At 32.8% G+C, this 19290-nt stretch overlaps 1 protein-coding gene across 3 annotated transcripts in view; it reads right to left on the reverse strand.

Moving 5' to 3' along the window:
- Positions 1-1690: 1690 nt before the first annotated feature.
- Positions 1691-19290, reverse strand: part of TTC21B (tetratricopeptide repeat domain 21B) — a 68214-nt gene continuing 50614 nt past the window's right edge. For all 3 annotated transcript variants that reach the window (XM_081260429.1, XM_081260428.1, XM_081260430.1), the window contains 7 exons: positions 17584-17734; positions 17234-17395; positions 14935-15130; positions 10762-10986; positions 7801-7921; positions 3991-4058; positions 1691-2237 (listed from right to left, as the gene is read on the reverse strand). In XM_081260429.1, the coding sequence (XP_081116555.1) occupies positions 2160-2237; positions 3991-4058; positions 7801-7921; positions 10762-10986; positions 14935-15130; positions 17234-17395; positions 17584-17734 (1001 nt within the window). In that variant the 3' untranslated portion in view covers positions 1691-2159. The remainder of the gene's footprint in view (positions 2238-3990; positions 4059-7800; positions 7922-10761; positions 10987-14934; positions 15131-17233; positions 17396-17583; positions 17735-19290) is intronic.

Below are 19290 nucleotides of genomic sequence, written 5' to 3' on the forward strand. Positions count from 1 at the left end.
AATGGTAGGGGTAAAATTAAAATAAAGAAAAAGGAAGTGAAAAGGCTGCTTAAGAAATAAAACAAAACTCTCATTTTACACTTTACAGATAACCAAACTGATTTGGGAATTTCTTGCTGGAAGAATAGATGTTCCACTTTCTCTAACCAATTTCCATGAGTCTAGCTTCAATGAGGCAAGTTCACTGGAACTACTAGAGGTATTCTGTTACATATTATTTCTGCCCTAGTCATCAATGGCTATTGTAACAAAATCCCATATGCTGGGTGACCTATTAACAGAATTTGCTCACAGTTCTGAGGGTTGGGTGTTTGAGATCAGAGTCTCAGCAGAGTCAAAGTCTGGTAAGGGCCCTTTTCTGCATTGCATATGGCTGATTTCCTGTATCTTCAGATGGTGAAAAAAGAGCTAAAATCTCTCTGGGGTCTCTTTTATAAAGGCACTAATCCCAATCATGATGGCTCCACATTCAGGAACTAATTACCACCCAATGGTTGCAACTTCTCACACCATCACTTTAACACATGAATTTGGACAGGCACAAAATTCAGTCCATAGTGATATGCTTAACAATGTCCATCTGCAGTTTAGCTCAGTGATAGACCATTTGCCTAGCATGGATGAAGCCCCCCAGGGTTGACCTCTGGCAGAGCAAAACCAGAAAATATCCATTTAGGCTGAAAGATGATTTTTCTCTTGAATTAGGGAGAGAGAGATAATGTTCCATAGTTCTAAATCTTTAGAACAAGGATAATAATGCCTTTACCCTAGCATCATAAAAGTCAAACATAATAAGACATGTAAAACTATTTTAGCAGATATGAAATGTTTCATAAATGTTCTTCTTATTAAACAGTTTCATAAAATGCCAAAAACAAAAGGTAGGTGAAAAAGAGGAATGAAGTGGGCATAATAGTCTGCACCTGTAGTTCCAGCTACTTGGAGGATATTTGAGCCTAAGAATTGAAGGTCAGAAGAGTGATATAGTGAGATACCATCTTTGAAAAATGAATAAATAAAAATTTAAAAAATAAACAGGAATGGTTTAATTTCGTGACATATAATTGAAATTAAATGGGCACTGAAAATTGAGACAAGAATTAAATCAAAAAGAATGTAGTTAGAAATAAATATACTTGGGACATTTAAAAGCAGCAAATGATTTTAAATGCCTGTGTTTATTGCCAGTGCAAATAAAACTGAAGATTGTGTGATTACTGCATTTTTAAAGAATTGAAGAAGGTATAGACAAGGAATTAAAAATAATACCAAGAACTGAATTCATAATGGTCAGGTTAAATTTCACTGCTGTACTGGAATGCTGTCAGGCACAGCTTGGTAAACAGTTGCTTTCAGTGTGCTTCCTGAGTTCCTGCTAACCAAAAGCATGTTTTTACCTTCCTCTACTGTATGACATAGGGTCTGAAATAAGACCTAGTATTCTAGGCTAAAACCACAGAGTGCTAGAAGGGTATGGATTATTTCCTAAGAACACAATGGTATTGAGAGCAGGAAGCATATGCTCAACAAAGGGGAGGGAAATTCACTCTTTATACTTTTCCAGAAAAGGTTTTCTAAGAAAGTCTCATTTTCTCCTATCTTAACCTTAACAGTGCAAACTTCATAGGGAGCTTATCCTGCTTTTGCAAAACTTAATGTGTATCTTGAGTTCCAAGAACAATGTAAGCCATATATTTATGAAATCTTTATTAAAAATATATATTTAAAATACACATTGTTTTTTTCATAAATTATCTACAAGCCTTTGAGATATGGAATATAACAAAAAATTTTTAACAGATAACGAGGCATTTTAAATACACTTCCCATTACTGACACTCCTTAGAAAAGATACAGGACACTAACTAGAGTTTAACAAAAAATATTTTTTATAGAAACAAGTTATAGTCTATACTACAGAATTATCAAATCCACACCTAATTAAAAGAGAATGAAACAGACCAGTTCTCATTCAACTTCTCCATTAGAAAATAGCAAATTGATACAGGCTTCTATTTACATACAGCAGCAGCCTCTGCTGGAGAAAGAGAAGTATGCTTCTGTTCCAAAGCATTAGCTCAACCTATTTTGAACTGGAAGAACTCAAAATTAGAGCTACTTCATTTCCTGTTTAACAAAGTAAGCTAAAATTATTATTTTCAAGGTCTTAAAGATGAGCGGGCCTTATCAAGAATATCCTTTCTGATTTTTGGATAAGATGGATATGCTTCAAGAACCTGTAAAAAGAAAAAAAGCAAAAGAACTTGTAATTGACTATTGAGAACTAAGGAGCTATAAAACTTCCTATAAAGGAGCATTTACAGTTGAAATTTTATTGTATTAATACTGTGACTACAACACTTTTGGAGGGTGACATCTTAGATGTAATATGATGACTCATTTATAGATGTTCTCATTAATAGATGAGAACAAGAGAAAACATATGAATATCACATATGAACATAAGAAAACCACATGTGGAAATTTAACAAAGATAACTGCTTCCTTAATAGATGAGTTGTAGAAAACAATTATGTACCAATGATTTAAAGTACTTTGGTAATTTAGCTACTCATGGTATTTGATAAACTGTTGGAGAGTGATTTTTAACCAGGAGCACATGTCAAATTTACCTGGAGTGATTTTGAAATATACAGATTTCTAGGCTGAGTCCAAAAAATGAGGAGATACTCATTTTGCCCCTATGATACTAGGGACTGACTTAGTGGTGCTCCACCACTAAGCTATATCCTAGTCTTTTTTTTTTAATATTTATTTTTTACTTATAGGTGGGCACATATTTTTATTTTATTTTATTTTTTTATGTGGTGCTGAGGATTGAACCCAGGGCCTCGTGTGTGCTTGTCGTGAATTCTACCTCTGAGCCACAATCCCAGCCCCGTATCCCAGTCTTTTTAATATCTTTTTTTTGAGACAAAGATAACTGCTTCTTTAATAGATGAGTTGCAGAAAACAATTATGTACCCATGATTTAAAGTACTTTTGTAATTTGCCCAAGCTGGCCTTTAACTTGAGATCTTCTTGCCTCAGCTTTCTGAGTAGCAAGGATTAAATTTGTGCTACCATACTCAGGTGAGATATTAATGTTTTAAAAAAGATAACTCCATGAATGATTCCAATGTATAACTTTAATGTACAACCTTAACCCTAATGAGGAACACTGAAGGATAGGCTCAGTAATTAAGCACAAGCCTCAAGGCCAAGTATTTACTAAAATGATGCTGATACACAGCTTTCAGATAAGGGACATCAAAAATTAAAAAACAAAAGACCTTTTCTAAGGAGCTTTTCTTGGAGCTGTTTGCAATGTTTAATAAAATGGCTTACATAGAAAATCAATGGGGCAATGTACGTACAAAGGACTCTGGGAATTCTAAAAGTGAAATTTGCGTATTTGTCATTTTAGTAGGGAATGAATTACAGAACTGTAATTATATAACTTCTAACTTAGAGCATACCTATCATTCCTAGTTTATAAATCTGAATTCTCTAATACACAGATTTAGACACATTCACAGGAACTTCAACTTAGAACAATGACCCAGAGAATCTATACTACCTTCAAATATCTTCCAACTTCAGCTTCATTTAATGTTTCTCCCACTAGCCTGTCTTTAAATTGACACAAACATTTTACTATTTGAGACCCAATTAAAAACACATGCAATCTTTATTATTTTCTAAATTTTAAATGAGAATCTCTCCAAAATATATTTAATAAGTCATTTAACTAAGAGACTACATTCTCTATTTCTATTCTTTCTTTTTTTCTTTTTATTTTTTCATACTAGGGAATGAACCCAGGGGCAATTAACCACTGAGTTACAGCCTCAGCTTCCCAAGGTGCTGAGATTATAGGTATGCTCCACCAGCCTGCCTCTAGTTCTATTCTAGTATATCTTGAGATCACACTAAAAGTAGGAAGCTTTGAATCTTAAAAAAAAAATCAAGAAATCTAAATTTGTTTACCTGGTGACATATGTCAATTGCATCCACATATCTTTTCGCTTTTAAATAATTAAATGCCAGTTTGTATCCTGTTAAGAAACACACACGCACACACAAACACAGAAAAAAAAAGCATAGTGATATAAATATTGCTAGCATTACTTTTTGTGTATGTGTGTGCCTCCTTCTCTGTTTGCTTACTTATTAGAGAAGTCCTGATGGAGGGGTGACTGAATACCTTACAGAGAAGTGATAAAATGATAAAAGGGGGAGTGAAATGAAAGAAGAGCAAGAAGAAAAGAAGGCACAGCTAAAAAAATGGACAACAGTGAATATACTGTGGGGTGAGAAGACCAACATCCCACAAGTTGTATTTCCATTCCTTACTAGAAAAGTCTTATTTATTTCAGGTTAGAGCAGAAACTTATCATAGTTATTCATTTATATAGTGTAGACTCACTGAACACTCCTAGAGTAAGGAATTTTAAGTTCTAGTAGAAGAGAAACTACATTGTTTAAATAAGTAAATCAATAATTTCTAAACTGAGATAAGTGTTATGAAGTCAAGATCCAAGTCAAGAGTTATAATAAGGCAGTTGAACCAAGGAGGAAGAGGTGCCAGGGGATGTTTCAAATGTGACGGGTGAAGCATAAATTAAGGCAGGCTGGGAATCGAGAACACTTTCAGTTAAAACAGTGGTAAGACACATAGAAGCCAAATAATCTCAGAGAACATGGTGAGAAAACCACGCTGGTGAGCAATACAGAGGAGTGGGGGATTAGTCATCAAATGTTCCACATCCGTGATTAGTGAGAATTATTATAATCACCAATACTGAGGAATGAAACTGACCCAATTATGTTGTGTGCATGTACAAATATGTAACAACACATTCCACCAATTACAACTATAACTACAAGGCACTGACAAAAAATTCTGGAGAAAAAAGAAAAAAATGTTTGTCTTTTACTGTGGACAAATTAGTAGAAAGCTTTAAGGCATTCTTAAATGATTGTTGCTGTTCTATAAGAATGCTATAAAAATAAGAAAACTAATGAGAGGATAATTAGTAGCTGTGTACTTGGTAGGTAAGATAAAAAACACTGTAAAATAATAAGTAATCATAAATATATCACTTTACATCTTTGAAATGAAGTAGGAAATATAAATACTGCTCATGTCTCTTAACAAAAATATCAATATAATTTATAAAATTTCAAATAAACATTTGAAAAGAATTCGTGGTTAATATAATCATACAGTTGTAAAAAGAAATAGGAATGAACTAAAATTCAATATGTCATGCAAATATCTTAAATTCATACATACACCGACCCCCCATACACACAATACTGCCACATATGAAAACAAGAAGTTTCAAAGAAGTAAACTCAAAGTTATCAAATAATCCTAAAATGAACTAATACATAGTGACATTTAAAAGGAAATCAATTTAAGATGTCATACCAACCATCATTTACATGGTAATTTAAGTTTTAGTTTGTGGCCTCTGACTAGCTTTAGGCAAGTTGCTTGAGCTGTCAGTTTCAAGTTTCCTCATTCATAAAATGGGGAAAACAACTCCTCCTTCTCTTAGAATAATTTTAAAAATCAACTGGTACACTTATTATAAAATACTTAATATTTTTAAAGTACCACATAAATATTAACATTTTTTTTTCCTGTGGAAGCACTAAATTATAATTACAGAGTCTTAATGTTGTAAGAAACTTGATAGATCATCTAGTGCAAAAACATTTCAGGAAATAAAGGATTAGAAAGAATAAGGAACAAGGAAGATGTACACTGCAGATGCATTATACCTGTCAAATACATAAGAACTCAACTATGTGACATCTGGAGAAAAGAAGAGCACAGAAAACAACATAGTTGAGCATCTCTCAGTTCCTTGTGTCCTCTTTCTTTTCCCTTTTAAAAAATGTTCTTATTGTATATGTTAATATAAGATTATAACATTTTATACAAATATGTGTATATAAAATACAATATATAATATTTCCCCTTTCTCTCTTTCTCAGTCTGTCTCTCTCTCTCTTTGTGTGATTACTACAACCACACACATCCTATTCATTTTGTTGTTGCCTTTCACAGTAATAACAATCAATTCTGAAATCTATGGAAAGAGGATGAACAGGATTTTAAAGGTTTCTTGATAACTGAAAAAGTGAAATACATTGTTCATATGAACAGGTGTTTGGAGTACTGAAAGCAATACCAATCATAAGGAAGAACCTAAAGAATAAATTGAGAGTTTATGAGAAAACACACTAAAGCAAAGCTGGAAGAACTAATAAAAATCGTCTACAAAACACAATTCAGTGAAAAAGATAGTCAGTTGGATTCTCTGTATTTACTGGAGCTTTCCAAGGAACAGAATTAGATAAATAATTAAACTGCTAGATGTAGTCCCTCTGTTGAATAAAATGTCAAAATTACATATGTTTTAAGGATATTTAAAAAGTTCTCATTTTGCAAACTATTTTGTAAGATACATATTATCTGGGAATAAAAAATACTGTAAAAATCATTAGTTTCTGTGCTTTATGCAAATCTAATAAAAAGACCAGACCCCAGAAAAAATACAAAGTGAAGGAAGTCCTGAACGAATGGCAGTTTGTGTGAAGATGACAAGACCACAAATTAGACACTGCAACATGGCTGCCCAAAACACTGATGCCATGTTGGGTTGAATTAGCAGCTAGAAAATGCCTAATCAGAAGAAAAACATACCTTCACCATACCACAACTAGAAAAATTAGATTTGAGAACAAATTCATTTATGACACAATAAGTCAGAGGGGTATGTGCAAATCAAACAGCATTTTCCACAACCCATCCTCTACATCTCAGTTGTCCTCCTCCTCCTCCTCTCCCTCTTCAACCCTCCCCTCCTTCTCCTTCTCCTTTTTCTTCTTTTAAATAAATATTAAAATTTCACAAGTGTTTCAAAGAATAATCTGGTAATATTATTTTAGAGCTTTGAAAGGACAGAAACGAGTAAGGTAAGACTTAAAATCAAGTCAGTGGACAAGTAACTGATCATGGTTTGGAGAGGAGCCTTAGGAGAGACATGACAAAGGTTCCAACTAAAGGGTTGTTACAGGTTAGAGGGAAAGGATTACTGATTGTTCCAGAGAATAGATCTGGGCAATTTGAATGAAACATATTCTAGGTCACTAAGAACAAAAAGGACAGCATGGGCTAAGCTCCCTCACAAAGTCACTAAGTATATTTCAGATATTTCCCATGGTAGACTATCATTCCTCAAATAAACACTGTACAAATGCTGGAGCTAAATGATGTTTCTCAGAAGAAAAGCAACATCTTATGGTCAAATAACTGTGGGAAATATGGCATTTCTGTGATATCTGTTACAATGCACATGCATGCTTTAAGGCTTTGAGAATAACTATAGTCAAGAAACTTGGGTGACTTGATTAAATGCAATGTTTGCCTAACCGATTGATAATGGGACACTTTTTTTGGGGGGGGCACAGCATTACTGTTTTCAAAATAGCAGAGAGTTAAAGAAGAGAAAAGGGTAAAATTAGACTAGATGTCCTCTATGATGACTAAGTACAAGTTTGGACCTCAAGAAATTCTACTTAACTAGTTATCTGAAGATAATAATTTATTATGAATACAGAATATATTCTCAGACAGGTTGACAATGAAAGTTGGCTCTTGGTATCTTTTGTTCTGAAAAACAAAACAAACAAACAAACAAAAAACCTCCATTGTACTTAAATGAAGATTTATAAATAAAGGAGTTTTCCAATGAAAATCTAGTGCCTATTTTGTAAACTCACCTACTGCTGGATTTGTCTGATTGCCAAGTTTCCATGCAATCTCATAGTTTAAGGCAGCATCTGTATATCCTTGCTCTTTTTCCATAATATATCCCATATATTCATAAGCTTTGCAGCAAGACTAAAGAAAAATGAAAGGTACATTAATAGATTAAACCTGAAACCACTAAGATTTCATGAGATGTTTATGAGAGTAGAGATCAATCATATTAACCCATTTAAATGGTACATAAAATAAGACTTTCAGCCTCAACTATGCAATTAAATAATGGGGATGCCAAATCCCCATCCCACATCTTTCAGAATGAGAATTTTAAAAACAAATTCAGAAAAATATATCAGGGTATGTTTATTTTATGAATATACATGTACATTATTCATAATAAATAATTTGAATACATATAAATGCAGAAATAAGAGTATACTGAACTCCATGAACCTATAACTTACTTTGAAAAACTGACGTGACTAATATTGTCTCACCTGTATCCCACACACTTGTGCTTCTATATTATCAGGAAAAAAACCCCTCAGATATTATATCATTTCATCAACACATGTTAGTATGCCTTTGTATAAAATAAGGGCTTTCTTTAACATAACCGTACGTCATGGCACATGATGATTAAGGTAGCAACTCCTTAATTACCACAGAGCTAGTCAGTATTCAAATTGCAAACTGTCTCAATATAATTTTTAAAACAATTTGTAGTTTGTTAAAATGATCCATAGAAGGCTCACATACTGAGACTAGGTGAAATGTCCCCTAATTCTTTTTTTTTAATCTGTAGATGTCTTTTGCTGTCTCTTTCTGCTCTCTTCTTTTGATTAAATATTAGTACACACTAACAAGAATACTTTACCCTGAAGTTCCTCTTAAATCAGATTAAGTTGAGTGCATTCTTGAGGTGTTTATATGAGTCTATGTCATTGACATTCCATGGAAATTGTAATGAGATCCAAAGATTTGGTTTGAATATTTTATATTCAAATATTTATATATCAAATGAAATTATTATAATTTTAATTTCTTGACTTTAATAATAGAAATTTCATCAATATTTTTATTAAAGCCCTAGTCCATTAAGAATATATATAAAAATATGATAATAAGGATATAATCTTTCTCTTTTGATTCAGAATCCACTGTAGCTTGGCATAGTCCTGTCAAATTCTGTCCATTTAACATTTTAATATTTTGATTATTTATTTGCTTTTTAAAACTGCATAGAATTATTAGTTATGTTTAATACTATTTTTATTATCTCATCCCAGTCCTATCATAAATGTTGTGTTCATTGATCCTGAGACACAGAATGTCTGATTCTTCCTCTTTTTTGTGATATTAACTATTCATAAATGCATCATGGTTGAAATGGTGATATTCTATCAGTCTTCTTCATTTATTAACTGGAAAATGTCTATAATGAGAAATGTCTCCTTATCTACTATTTGGTAGCCTAATGATTTATATATATATATATATATATATATATATATATAAATTTTATTTATTTAGTGCAAAGAACATAAGATTAATACTTACTTATATCTTTCCCTGCCAAGTTTAGAGACAATAGTTTATTAGTATACTTCAGTGATACCTAACCATATTTTTTTTTCTTATTTTTATGAAGGCATGGTATATTTGATGTTTCAATCCACTGCAGTAAGCATTCCTATTGGTACTTACAGCACCCACCTTTGGTTCCTGGGCATGTCTTTGACTTGGTTTCTAAGTCCCTGACATCAACCTTGATAGATTCCTTACCATCTGGTATAACAAGACGATCTAGTTTTATTTTGTACATTTCCTGCCCCATACCTGGATGACTTCCATTTTTTAATTATGTGATCCAAGGTTCCTAAGCTTTAGTTCCTGAATTCATGATTCAAATATACTCATGCCTAATCAGCATAGCTAACCAAAGTTTCTAAAGCAATTATCATATTCAGTTTTGTAAGTTATTATTGGTAGTGTTCCAGCAAATAAATTTATCTGAAGAGAAAACCTTAATTCCCATACAATCTTGCTTAAATCTAAACTAAGCATGTGAGCTTCAACTCTTCTGTACTTTAGATTTTTAAAGCTTATTAATGAGTATTCTCTGTTTTCAAGGCCAATTTAACTTAAAATTGGTGTAAATGATTATTTAGAATTGTTTATAGGTTGATAAATGGGTAGGTTTTTAAGTTCCTAAGAAAATATCTTACCAGTGCTAGGTAATCACAGTTCCTCTATGAAAAACAAATGATCCATTTCATAACCTCATTTGTTTCAAGATAACAAATTTATGGTGATTAAAATTTTGAAGAAATTGGTATAAATTTGTGAAGATAAATATTCTTAAATTTCTAGGCCAAGTTCAATTGTTTTTCAGCAAATAACATAAATCTAAACTTTATAAAACTGTCATAATAAGACATCTCATCTTTTCTGTGTGATTAAACTCCAAAATATTCGTGGAGAAGTTCATACAGACTTGAGATTTTCAATTTTGTACCTAAAGATAAGGACTTTTTATTTAATTGAATCAAAAGGTGACAAGACTTTCCCCCACTACATATTATGCATAGTGGATTCTAATACTGTGGAAATGACATGCAGCTGCAGTAAATTCATCAAGAGTATTTCTTAATAGGAGGGACATACGCCCACAATTAATGTTCTGCAATTTTCATTAGTTCTTGGATGAGATTGGTAATCACAGGAAAATGCTTGACATTCCAAAAACATTTTGTGTAAGTAGGGCATCACCACAGCTGAAACGTGAAGGTGCATAAATCTCTTTTACTTTTCAAGGGCAAATGGCTTATTTCTTATTATTAATGTTTATTTCCTGACTGTGGTAACAATCAACATAATAGTATTCAAAAAATACTCGAGAATCACAAGAAATGGACCAACACTATAATACACAACAAAGGTGAATAATTATTTTTCACTGTTTTAACACCTACTTTATTGTGATGTAGGCACCGTTTTAATAGTTCTTCTGCCATGTCATATTTTGCTGACTGAATATAAATATCAGCAAGCAACAGCCAACTTTTCTCAAAATCATCAGCATCAATAGGATTCCAAGTCATTTTTGCAATCCGCTTCAGCTGGTTTCTAGCTTTCGGAATCTGTTTCAAGATCATATGAGCTGTTGCCATTCCCAAAAGTGCTGGAAGATTATCCTTCTGTAAGAAAACAAAACATTAGACTGCTAGACACACAACATAAATATCCTTTTTTTTTTTTTTAAAGGAAAAACATATAGAAAGCAGAAAATGCTATACAGAGCTGGTCTGTAGACTCTACCTGGATCCATCCCAGATAACTGTGATTATCGTTACTATTTAATACATCAAGTAATCTCAAGCTACTAGGAAAAAACTTGATCAGGCACTGTATGGTGGAAATAATTCAGTGTCTATGCAGATGCCAAAACCTCATAATTCCAGCAATCAGTTTGAATTGATGTTTAATGGAATCGACTAGCTATTTTGGTTTTGTATTGAAACAGAAAAAGAAAACCTTTGAAATATAATATTCACTGAGCAGTTTTTATTTCAGATTTAATATTACCTCCTTAGTTCTTTAACTTATCAAACAGGGATAAGAAAAAGACTTACATGTAAACGATAGTTTATCTATCTTGACTTCTATTACTTTTTCCCTTCTTTCTTGTATTAAGAAACACCCATCTTGTCCCAATAAAGTTTGACCAATTAAATGCTACAAATAAAGGGTGCAATTGATTAATCACTTGGAAATGGTATGAAATAAGCTCATGTCTTAAAGTAGGATTTTGATAAGGACTGTATAGCACAATAGTTTATTTGACTGATTTCAAAGAGAGAAAATGTCACTCTGTGAATCCAAAAGGTTAGTAAGAAATGCTTAAAATGGAGGCCAGAAGATAGCTATATAAAAAGCTAATTTAGATAAACAATAATGTTTACATTCCTGATTAAGGGAGGGGTGTTTCAATTAAATTCCTTCCTTCCTCTCTCCTTCCCTCCCTCTCTCCCTCTCTCCTTCCTTTCTTCCTTCCTTCCTGCTTCAATTTATTTCCTTCTTCCTCCCTCCCTCTCTCTCTCTTTCTTTTTTTGGTTGTAGGGATCTAGGGATAGAAGCCAGGGGCTCCTGACCAAGAACCACATTCCCAGCCCTTTTGTATTTTAATTTTGACACAGGGTCTCGCTAAATTACCCAGAGCCTTGCTAAATTGCTGAGGCTGACTTTGAACTTGTGATCCTCCAGTTTCAGCTTTACCAGCCGCTAGGATTATAGCCATGTGCCTCTGCTTCCAGTAGGAGGGTGCTTCTTAAATTTCAGCAGAGGGATTATGATACTTTTTAGAAAGGGTAAGGTCTTAACTTTAAATTTACAAATTAATTAGAAATCATAATATCATGACAATACTAAATATTCCCTGTAAGACTGCAAATTTGGGTAACTAATAAGGAACACTGCAAAATTACATTATATTGATAAAACTTGCAATATCCAACATTGGTGGTGGATGGCAGTCAAAATTTAATTTTTTAATTAATTGCAGACAGAAGGGCAATTTATTAGGGCTTGATGAAAGCAATAGGAATATAAAACTTTCTTGGCAGTAATTACATGTTTATTAATGAACTTCCAATAAGGAATTCTGACACAGATAATGAATGGCAAAACAGTTTAATTTGAATGCTAAATCCAAGCAATTGGTAGTAGATTTTGAAGACATGTGGAACATTGTCAATTTCATTAACCTTCAATCCACTCATCCAGGTGGGCTGGGAGAGGGAGAAAAGGAGACCTATTATATATTTGTCAGCCAGTTCCTAAGATGGTCTGAGAAGGGCCCTACAAAAAGACACTACCCCAATTCACATGCATAAAAATATCCCATAATACTTAATTAAAGTAAGTCTCTGATTTCAAAACCACGTGCCTTGAGCTACATTAGAATGAGCCAGTTCTTCACAGTTTGATTAAATGCAAACCACAGTTGTTCCCCGCATTAGACCAGGAGATTTGGCTTTTTTTGTTTTGTTTTCCTTTGGCACTGAGGATTGAACCCAGGGACTTGCATGTGCTGGGCAAGTACTCTACCACTGAACTGTACTCAGTTTCATGGCGTCTTTTTCTGGTATAGACAACCTAAAACTTTAGCCAGCTTCCCTCTTCCAGACTTAATCCACTCAGAGGATAAGATTCGAGTGAGGGCAACACAAATTGCTTATGACCAACATGCTCTGTGGTTAAGGAAATGCAATATAAGCAAGTGGATATGGCTCAGCTTGGGTTAACTTATCTTCCCCCATTTCCTCCATGACTTCCTGTGACGTACCTCTGAGTGACACACAGTGTTCTGAATACACTTCATTCATGCTTTTCTGCCTCCCCACTTTTGCTCATATTTCCCTCTTCATTTAGAAGACACTCAGTCCATTTGTGCCTATGAAAATGCTATATTTTTCTGGTTCTTCAAATTATAACTGTTCCTTAAATCATACCTTCTCCACAAAAGGGTAACTGAATTCTCCTACTGTCACCTACAGACAGTGCTCTTATTTGCAACTCTAGGATAGAATACATTTGGCTTTGAATTTCAGTAATTATAGTTGGTATGCTTGTCTCATTTTCTATAATTTAAGAGAAACTTGAAAAAAGGAACCATACATTATTTATATGCTTAGCACCCATTGGCTGCTTGATGAATATTCATTATATTGAATATGTAACCTATGAATTAAAAGAAAAAATGCAAGATGAGGCCTAATATTTATGAAATTTCAGCTCATCACCCATCATTATTATTTGGATATTATGGTCAGTAAACAGATTTGGTAAATTTCTAATCTCACAGGTAAAGATGATAAAAAATTATGCAGTCTCATCAACACAGAAAACTGGCATAGGCTGTGTAGAAAACAGATGTAATGTCATTCACTGTTTTTTGCTTCTCTCTCTTAAACTTCACAGTAGAAATAATGGACTTCCTTAAAATAACTCATTATTGTATGACAGAATACCATTCCACAACAGTCAGTAGCTATGATACCTTACTAGAAAATGTGTTTTATCATATCCTTACAGATTTTTGTAGATTTACATGATTATGCTATTTCCCTTCATTCAGTAATTCATCTGTTTGCTATAAAAGCCAATTCAACAGAGCCCAATCCTTGAGAATACTACTTCAAAGCCTGCAGAAGAGCTCTGCTGTATGGTATTATTGCTATTGATGCTACCTTGCCATTTTTGTTCCTAAAGCTGCTTCCTAGATATACTCAACCACAACAGGTATTGTATGTCTCCCATAGCCTTGACATCTCCATCTTCTCCAGGGTCCTGAAGGTGGGAGAAAGGATCACTCTTGGGGTTCATACAGTCTATTGCTACCACTGTGTCTTTTAAACCATAAGAAAACTCATCAAAATTTGATATATGTTCTGAGAGACACAAAATTATGAGCTTTTGGTGGCCTACACATTGCTAAGTGGAAGATCAAACACAAAATCCTATGAACATACTTAGAAGTAGGTATGACCAACTGCTGGTCAGGTATGTATCTAGAATTCCTTCCTTAGTAGTACTGAGTGGGGAATACAAGATCAGAGTTAAAAAGGAAATGGGGTTGAGTGGGATGAAAAAGAAGAAAACTCTGATCTGATCTAATAATACTAACATAATAATAAAAAGATTGCAAGAGGTTACTTCAGTCTTACTAAAGACCAATGTTATGATTTGCATGAATTAATTATAAACAGTCAGTATTGTTCTCATTTAGAACTAGAATTGGAAAATTCCATTATAAAGTGAAAAGACAAAATGGCAAGGCAGCTAGGTGTTTATTTTCACTTTGTAAGTTAACACACATGACATCTGCAACACAGAAAATTCAGAAGATAAGCCATTTTTTTAAGAATTAACTTATGCCCTTTGGAGGACTTCCCTTTCTGTAGACTACAATAATCCAGTAGTGATAAATATATCAATAACATATCAAATCAATTAAGTGTCTCTTCTGGATCAAAGGCACACTATGTTTGATTAAGAAAAATCTTTAGAAAATAAACAATTCAAACACATATTTCTATACTATTAAGAAATAATAACATATAAAGTTGTAAAAGAAAACTACTAACCTCAGATGCTGCTATTTTGGTGAAAGTATTTAATGCTTGCTCAACATTAGATTTCTGTTTGGTAGCCAACAGGCAATAGTTTTCCATTATGCGAAGTTGTATGTGCCCGTGTACCGTATGAGGTTTTAGTTCTTTAAGGAGTTTTTCTGCTGTTCTCACTGCTAATTGCACAGATTCTTGCTTCTCAGTTGAATTACTGAATATAATTAAAAATAAATCGATTATGTCCATCACTTATAAAATTCAATGAAATTAGAAAGAGATTTAGGATACACTAGCTTCTCTTTTTATAATTTAAAAGTAATCATTTGTGAAGCATGTCACTCAACCTCTTCTAATACAAAGTAATACACATCTATCAGTATATTTTTAAAAATAAAATTAATATCTCCTCGGTAAAAAAACATTAAATGTTCTAGAAAACAAAAAATTAGACAATTAGATAATATCCATATTGAAAATGTTCACTTCACCTAATATTAAGCTAGGATAAAAGCAGAATCATATAATTATCAAATGGTGTTTCCTACTCAGTAAGTGAAATTAAAGAAAGGAAGAGGGAAAGGGGCCAGGTACTATATGATTTCATTCAATCTATGCTGAATGCATTTATCTACAGGTAAACTGAGACTTCAAAAAAGTGAAATGATTTATCAAAAGTCTCAGAAGAAGGCAAATTTTAGATTTAAGTTTTTCAGATATCTAAAGTCTATTCTATATCCTTACCACGTTAACTATCAGACTCTCAGAAATTATACGTATTGAAAATTGTAATTTTATATTCAATAACAATTTGAATATTTGAAGGCAAGTTTCTGGCACATATATGTATGTGTGCATATATACAGCAATTAAAGGAGATATATTTATGTGTGTATATCATATATAATTTAAGAAAGGAAATATTGATATATAAATCAAAAAAGGAAATCAAACTCTCAAAGTCCAATCACTGGTCTTTCCCTCAAGACTTTGGCTTTTATCTTGCTTACAACATTTCACACTGCTGCATACCTTTTTCAAAGTTATTCTCCTTAAGAATTAACTTATGAATTAACTTAAACTTCTATAATACTGTGCAGGTTTGGTTCTTTTCCCACTGCACTGTTTGCCCTTTCCTGACCTCCCTTCCTCCCTGAAACTTCTTAAATGTTAACATGTCCATAATTTAGTTCTCTAATCTGTTACTATATCCTACTTGCAAAGAAGACATTCATGGAGTTCCAACTAGCCACCCTGTGCAATACATCCTTCCAAATCTCTATCTCCAGCATTGACCTCTCTGAGTTCTAGTTTTGTATTTTTCATCTACTTGCTGAAGAGCTCCACTTGGGAAGCCTATCATTTCATAAAAGAATGCTCCTTCAACCTTTCTAAGACAAACGAAAAACAAACATGTCATTTCCCTGCTCTAAAATTTCAATGTTCTCTTTAAGCCAGATGTTAACATTTGTCATCGGAACATCTTGGAAGTCCAGTTCTATTTTCTTCCCTATTCCTCTACACACCCTCACTTGACTACTTAGGTATTATTATAATTTCAAAGAACTCCTACAATACTTAATATCCATTTTTACCCATGTCAGTTGTGATGAAGAGGGAATGATTTCAGGTATTGTGTTATATCCAAAGTAAATTATACGCTACTAAAAACAGAATTGTCTCCTTACATGGTCTTTACCTCCTTATACATTCCCCACCAAGGCCTTGCCCAATTCTGAGAGAAGCAGCAACAAACATAGTGTGATAGAAATATCACTATTTCTCAGAAGTATACCCTAGTGACTAATAGCAGGAGCTTTGGGCCAGGTAGTCCTCAGTCTGAATCTTGCTCCATTTATACCAAATATCACTAGAGAAGCTGATTCTAGATTGTTTCATAATAGTGTTCTATGGAATAAATGAGATAATGCATAGAAAGTGTAAAGCACAGGGTTTGGTAATAAACTACCATTTATTGGGTACTTACTCTTCTTGTGTGGACAATTTTCCATCATTGTAAAATTCAATCTTTCTCATTTTCTATAGAGTGACTAGGGAAGTGCCTTTATAACATGTCTATTCTGATTTAGGAAGCCTGGCACTTCCTTTCTGTTTATAACATGTCTATCATGATTTGGGAGCCTTTCACTTCCTTTCTGTTCCATTAAAATTGTCATTTTAACTATGATTTATTCATCTGACTTTTCTTTAGTGCTATCCTAGGTTTTAGCTCTATTTTATAAAGTATTTCTGCTTATTATCTACAATAACTGTTAAAAAGAAGTTGTCAAAAGATAATGTGTCAAACAATACTCACCCCAGGTCTCCATCCAGGTTTTCGAATACTTCACCTCCAACAGTTTCATTGTCTGGATTCAAACAGATTTCTATCATATTATACAGTGCATTTTGGCCCCATTCACTATCTTTCCGAGCTTTATTAAAATGTCGAAGGGCATCATTTGGTTCTCCAGTAAACCTTATTAGACGTTAAAAACAAAATCTTATTTTAATCACTGACTATAAAATTCAGAGTATTTGTCTGGTAAATAAAACTATTAGCATATTTTAAAATGTATCTTTAATACCAAAAAAGCTCATTCTACTTTATCTACAATGAGAAAAAAACTACCATGTAGAATTTATTTTGCCAGTAGACTTACTTACCAAAGATATAGTCCTTTACAATACTGAAATCCTGGCTCCAGTTTTGCTCTAGAGTTACGTTTCTCAGCCATTACAAAAAACCTTGGAACATCTTCAAGTTTTCCACATCTTCTTAGGAGATCAATCAAACGAGAAAAAGTCATATAATTATCTAGAAACAGAAATATACTTCAAATAAGGATAATATTTTCGGGGCTGGGGATGTGGCTCAAGTGGTAGCGCGCTCGCCTGGCATGCATACGGCCCGGGTTTGATCCTAAGCACCACATACAAACAAAGATGTTGTGTTCGCTGAAAACTAAAAAATAAATATTAAAAATTCTCTCTGTCTCTTTAAAAACAAACAAACAAAAAAACCAACTGTAAGTTTAAAAAAAAGGATAATATTTTCTAACTTTTATTCTGATGGTTATTATCCTACTTTATTAATGTTTGATTAATATGAAATATAATTTAAATAAAAGTAAAGTAATAAAGTAAAGGTGCTATAATCCCTAAAGTAACTATACTTCCAACTGGTTGATCTATCAAATGACATAAATTGGGCTGGGCTGATCACAATAAGAGAATGTTCTAAATAGGGACATCTAAAAAAATGTATATTTTTTGTAATTTAATTTTCAATTGATCTAGAGGCCAAAAGCTTTAGAGAAATAATTTTTTAGTAATCTAAACACTTAATTCTGAAATTCAGGAGGACTAATTTGACCCCACAGGGCAACTCAACTATCCATTTCTAAAACTCTCTTGCCTACTCACTACAGCTGGGAAACAGGTAAGAAAGAAGTCTAATTAGGTAAGAAACAATCTACTATGCCAATTCTGAAAACATCTGTGGTAGACAATTAGAAATTTTACTTAAGACTTTAATATGTATGTCTATCAAACATATCAGAAACTAGTTTACCATACAACCTAATGTCTAAAGACATATTTTAATTCTATCTCCTTTTACGAAAAAATAATTTTTTCGTTTCAGGTATAATTTTCTGGCAGGTTCCTAGAAAGGCTTTTCCTCCTAATCTCATGTATTTCTCTTTTATTAGTAGCATAATAAGCTTTGAAAATAATCTAAAAAATGTTTTATTAGTTTTATTTATTTACACTTATTAGATGGACACTTTAAAAAATAAGAACAATTTAGAAAATACAGAGAATGCAGAAGAGAATACAGAGAAAACAAATCACTTATATTCCCACAAGATAGAAATTATCACATTTTCGTGCACTAAATTTCATATATTTGTAAAAATAAACCTATAAATATTTAAATTTACATTTATACAAAATTATTCTTTGCTTACATATCTATAAAATTTGACTGACGCTTGGGAATTTGATTCTGATTCAAAATTATATAGTAAAATTTCTCAACTGTCATTAAATAGTTTTGAAAGACATGACTTCAATGACTGCAAAACAGTCTATTTTATTAATAATACACATTTTATTTATTTCTTTATAGCTGAGATTTTTAGGTGTTTGAGAGTGTTCAAGTTTCAGTTAGCCTCATTTTAGGCGATTTGTAAAAACCCTTGAATAAGCTATTTGGTCACTTGGAGTAAGTCCCTAGGATTAAAACAGAAACACATATAAAATCCCACTTGAAAGCAATTTATCCTTGATTCTACTTTCCAAAACAAGAGACGATACAAGATAATTCAGCAAGTCACTTCTGATCCAAAATGTAGGGCATACAGATACCAC

Source organism: Spermophilus citellus, assembly GCF_964194105.1.
Source record: "Spermophilus citellus genome assembly, chromosome: 11".
Classification (NCBI taxonomy): domain Eukaryota; kingdom Metazoa; phylum Chordata; class Mammalia; order Rodentia; family Sciuridae; genus Spermophilus; species Spermophilus citellus.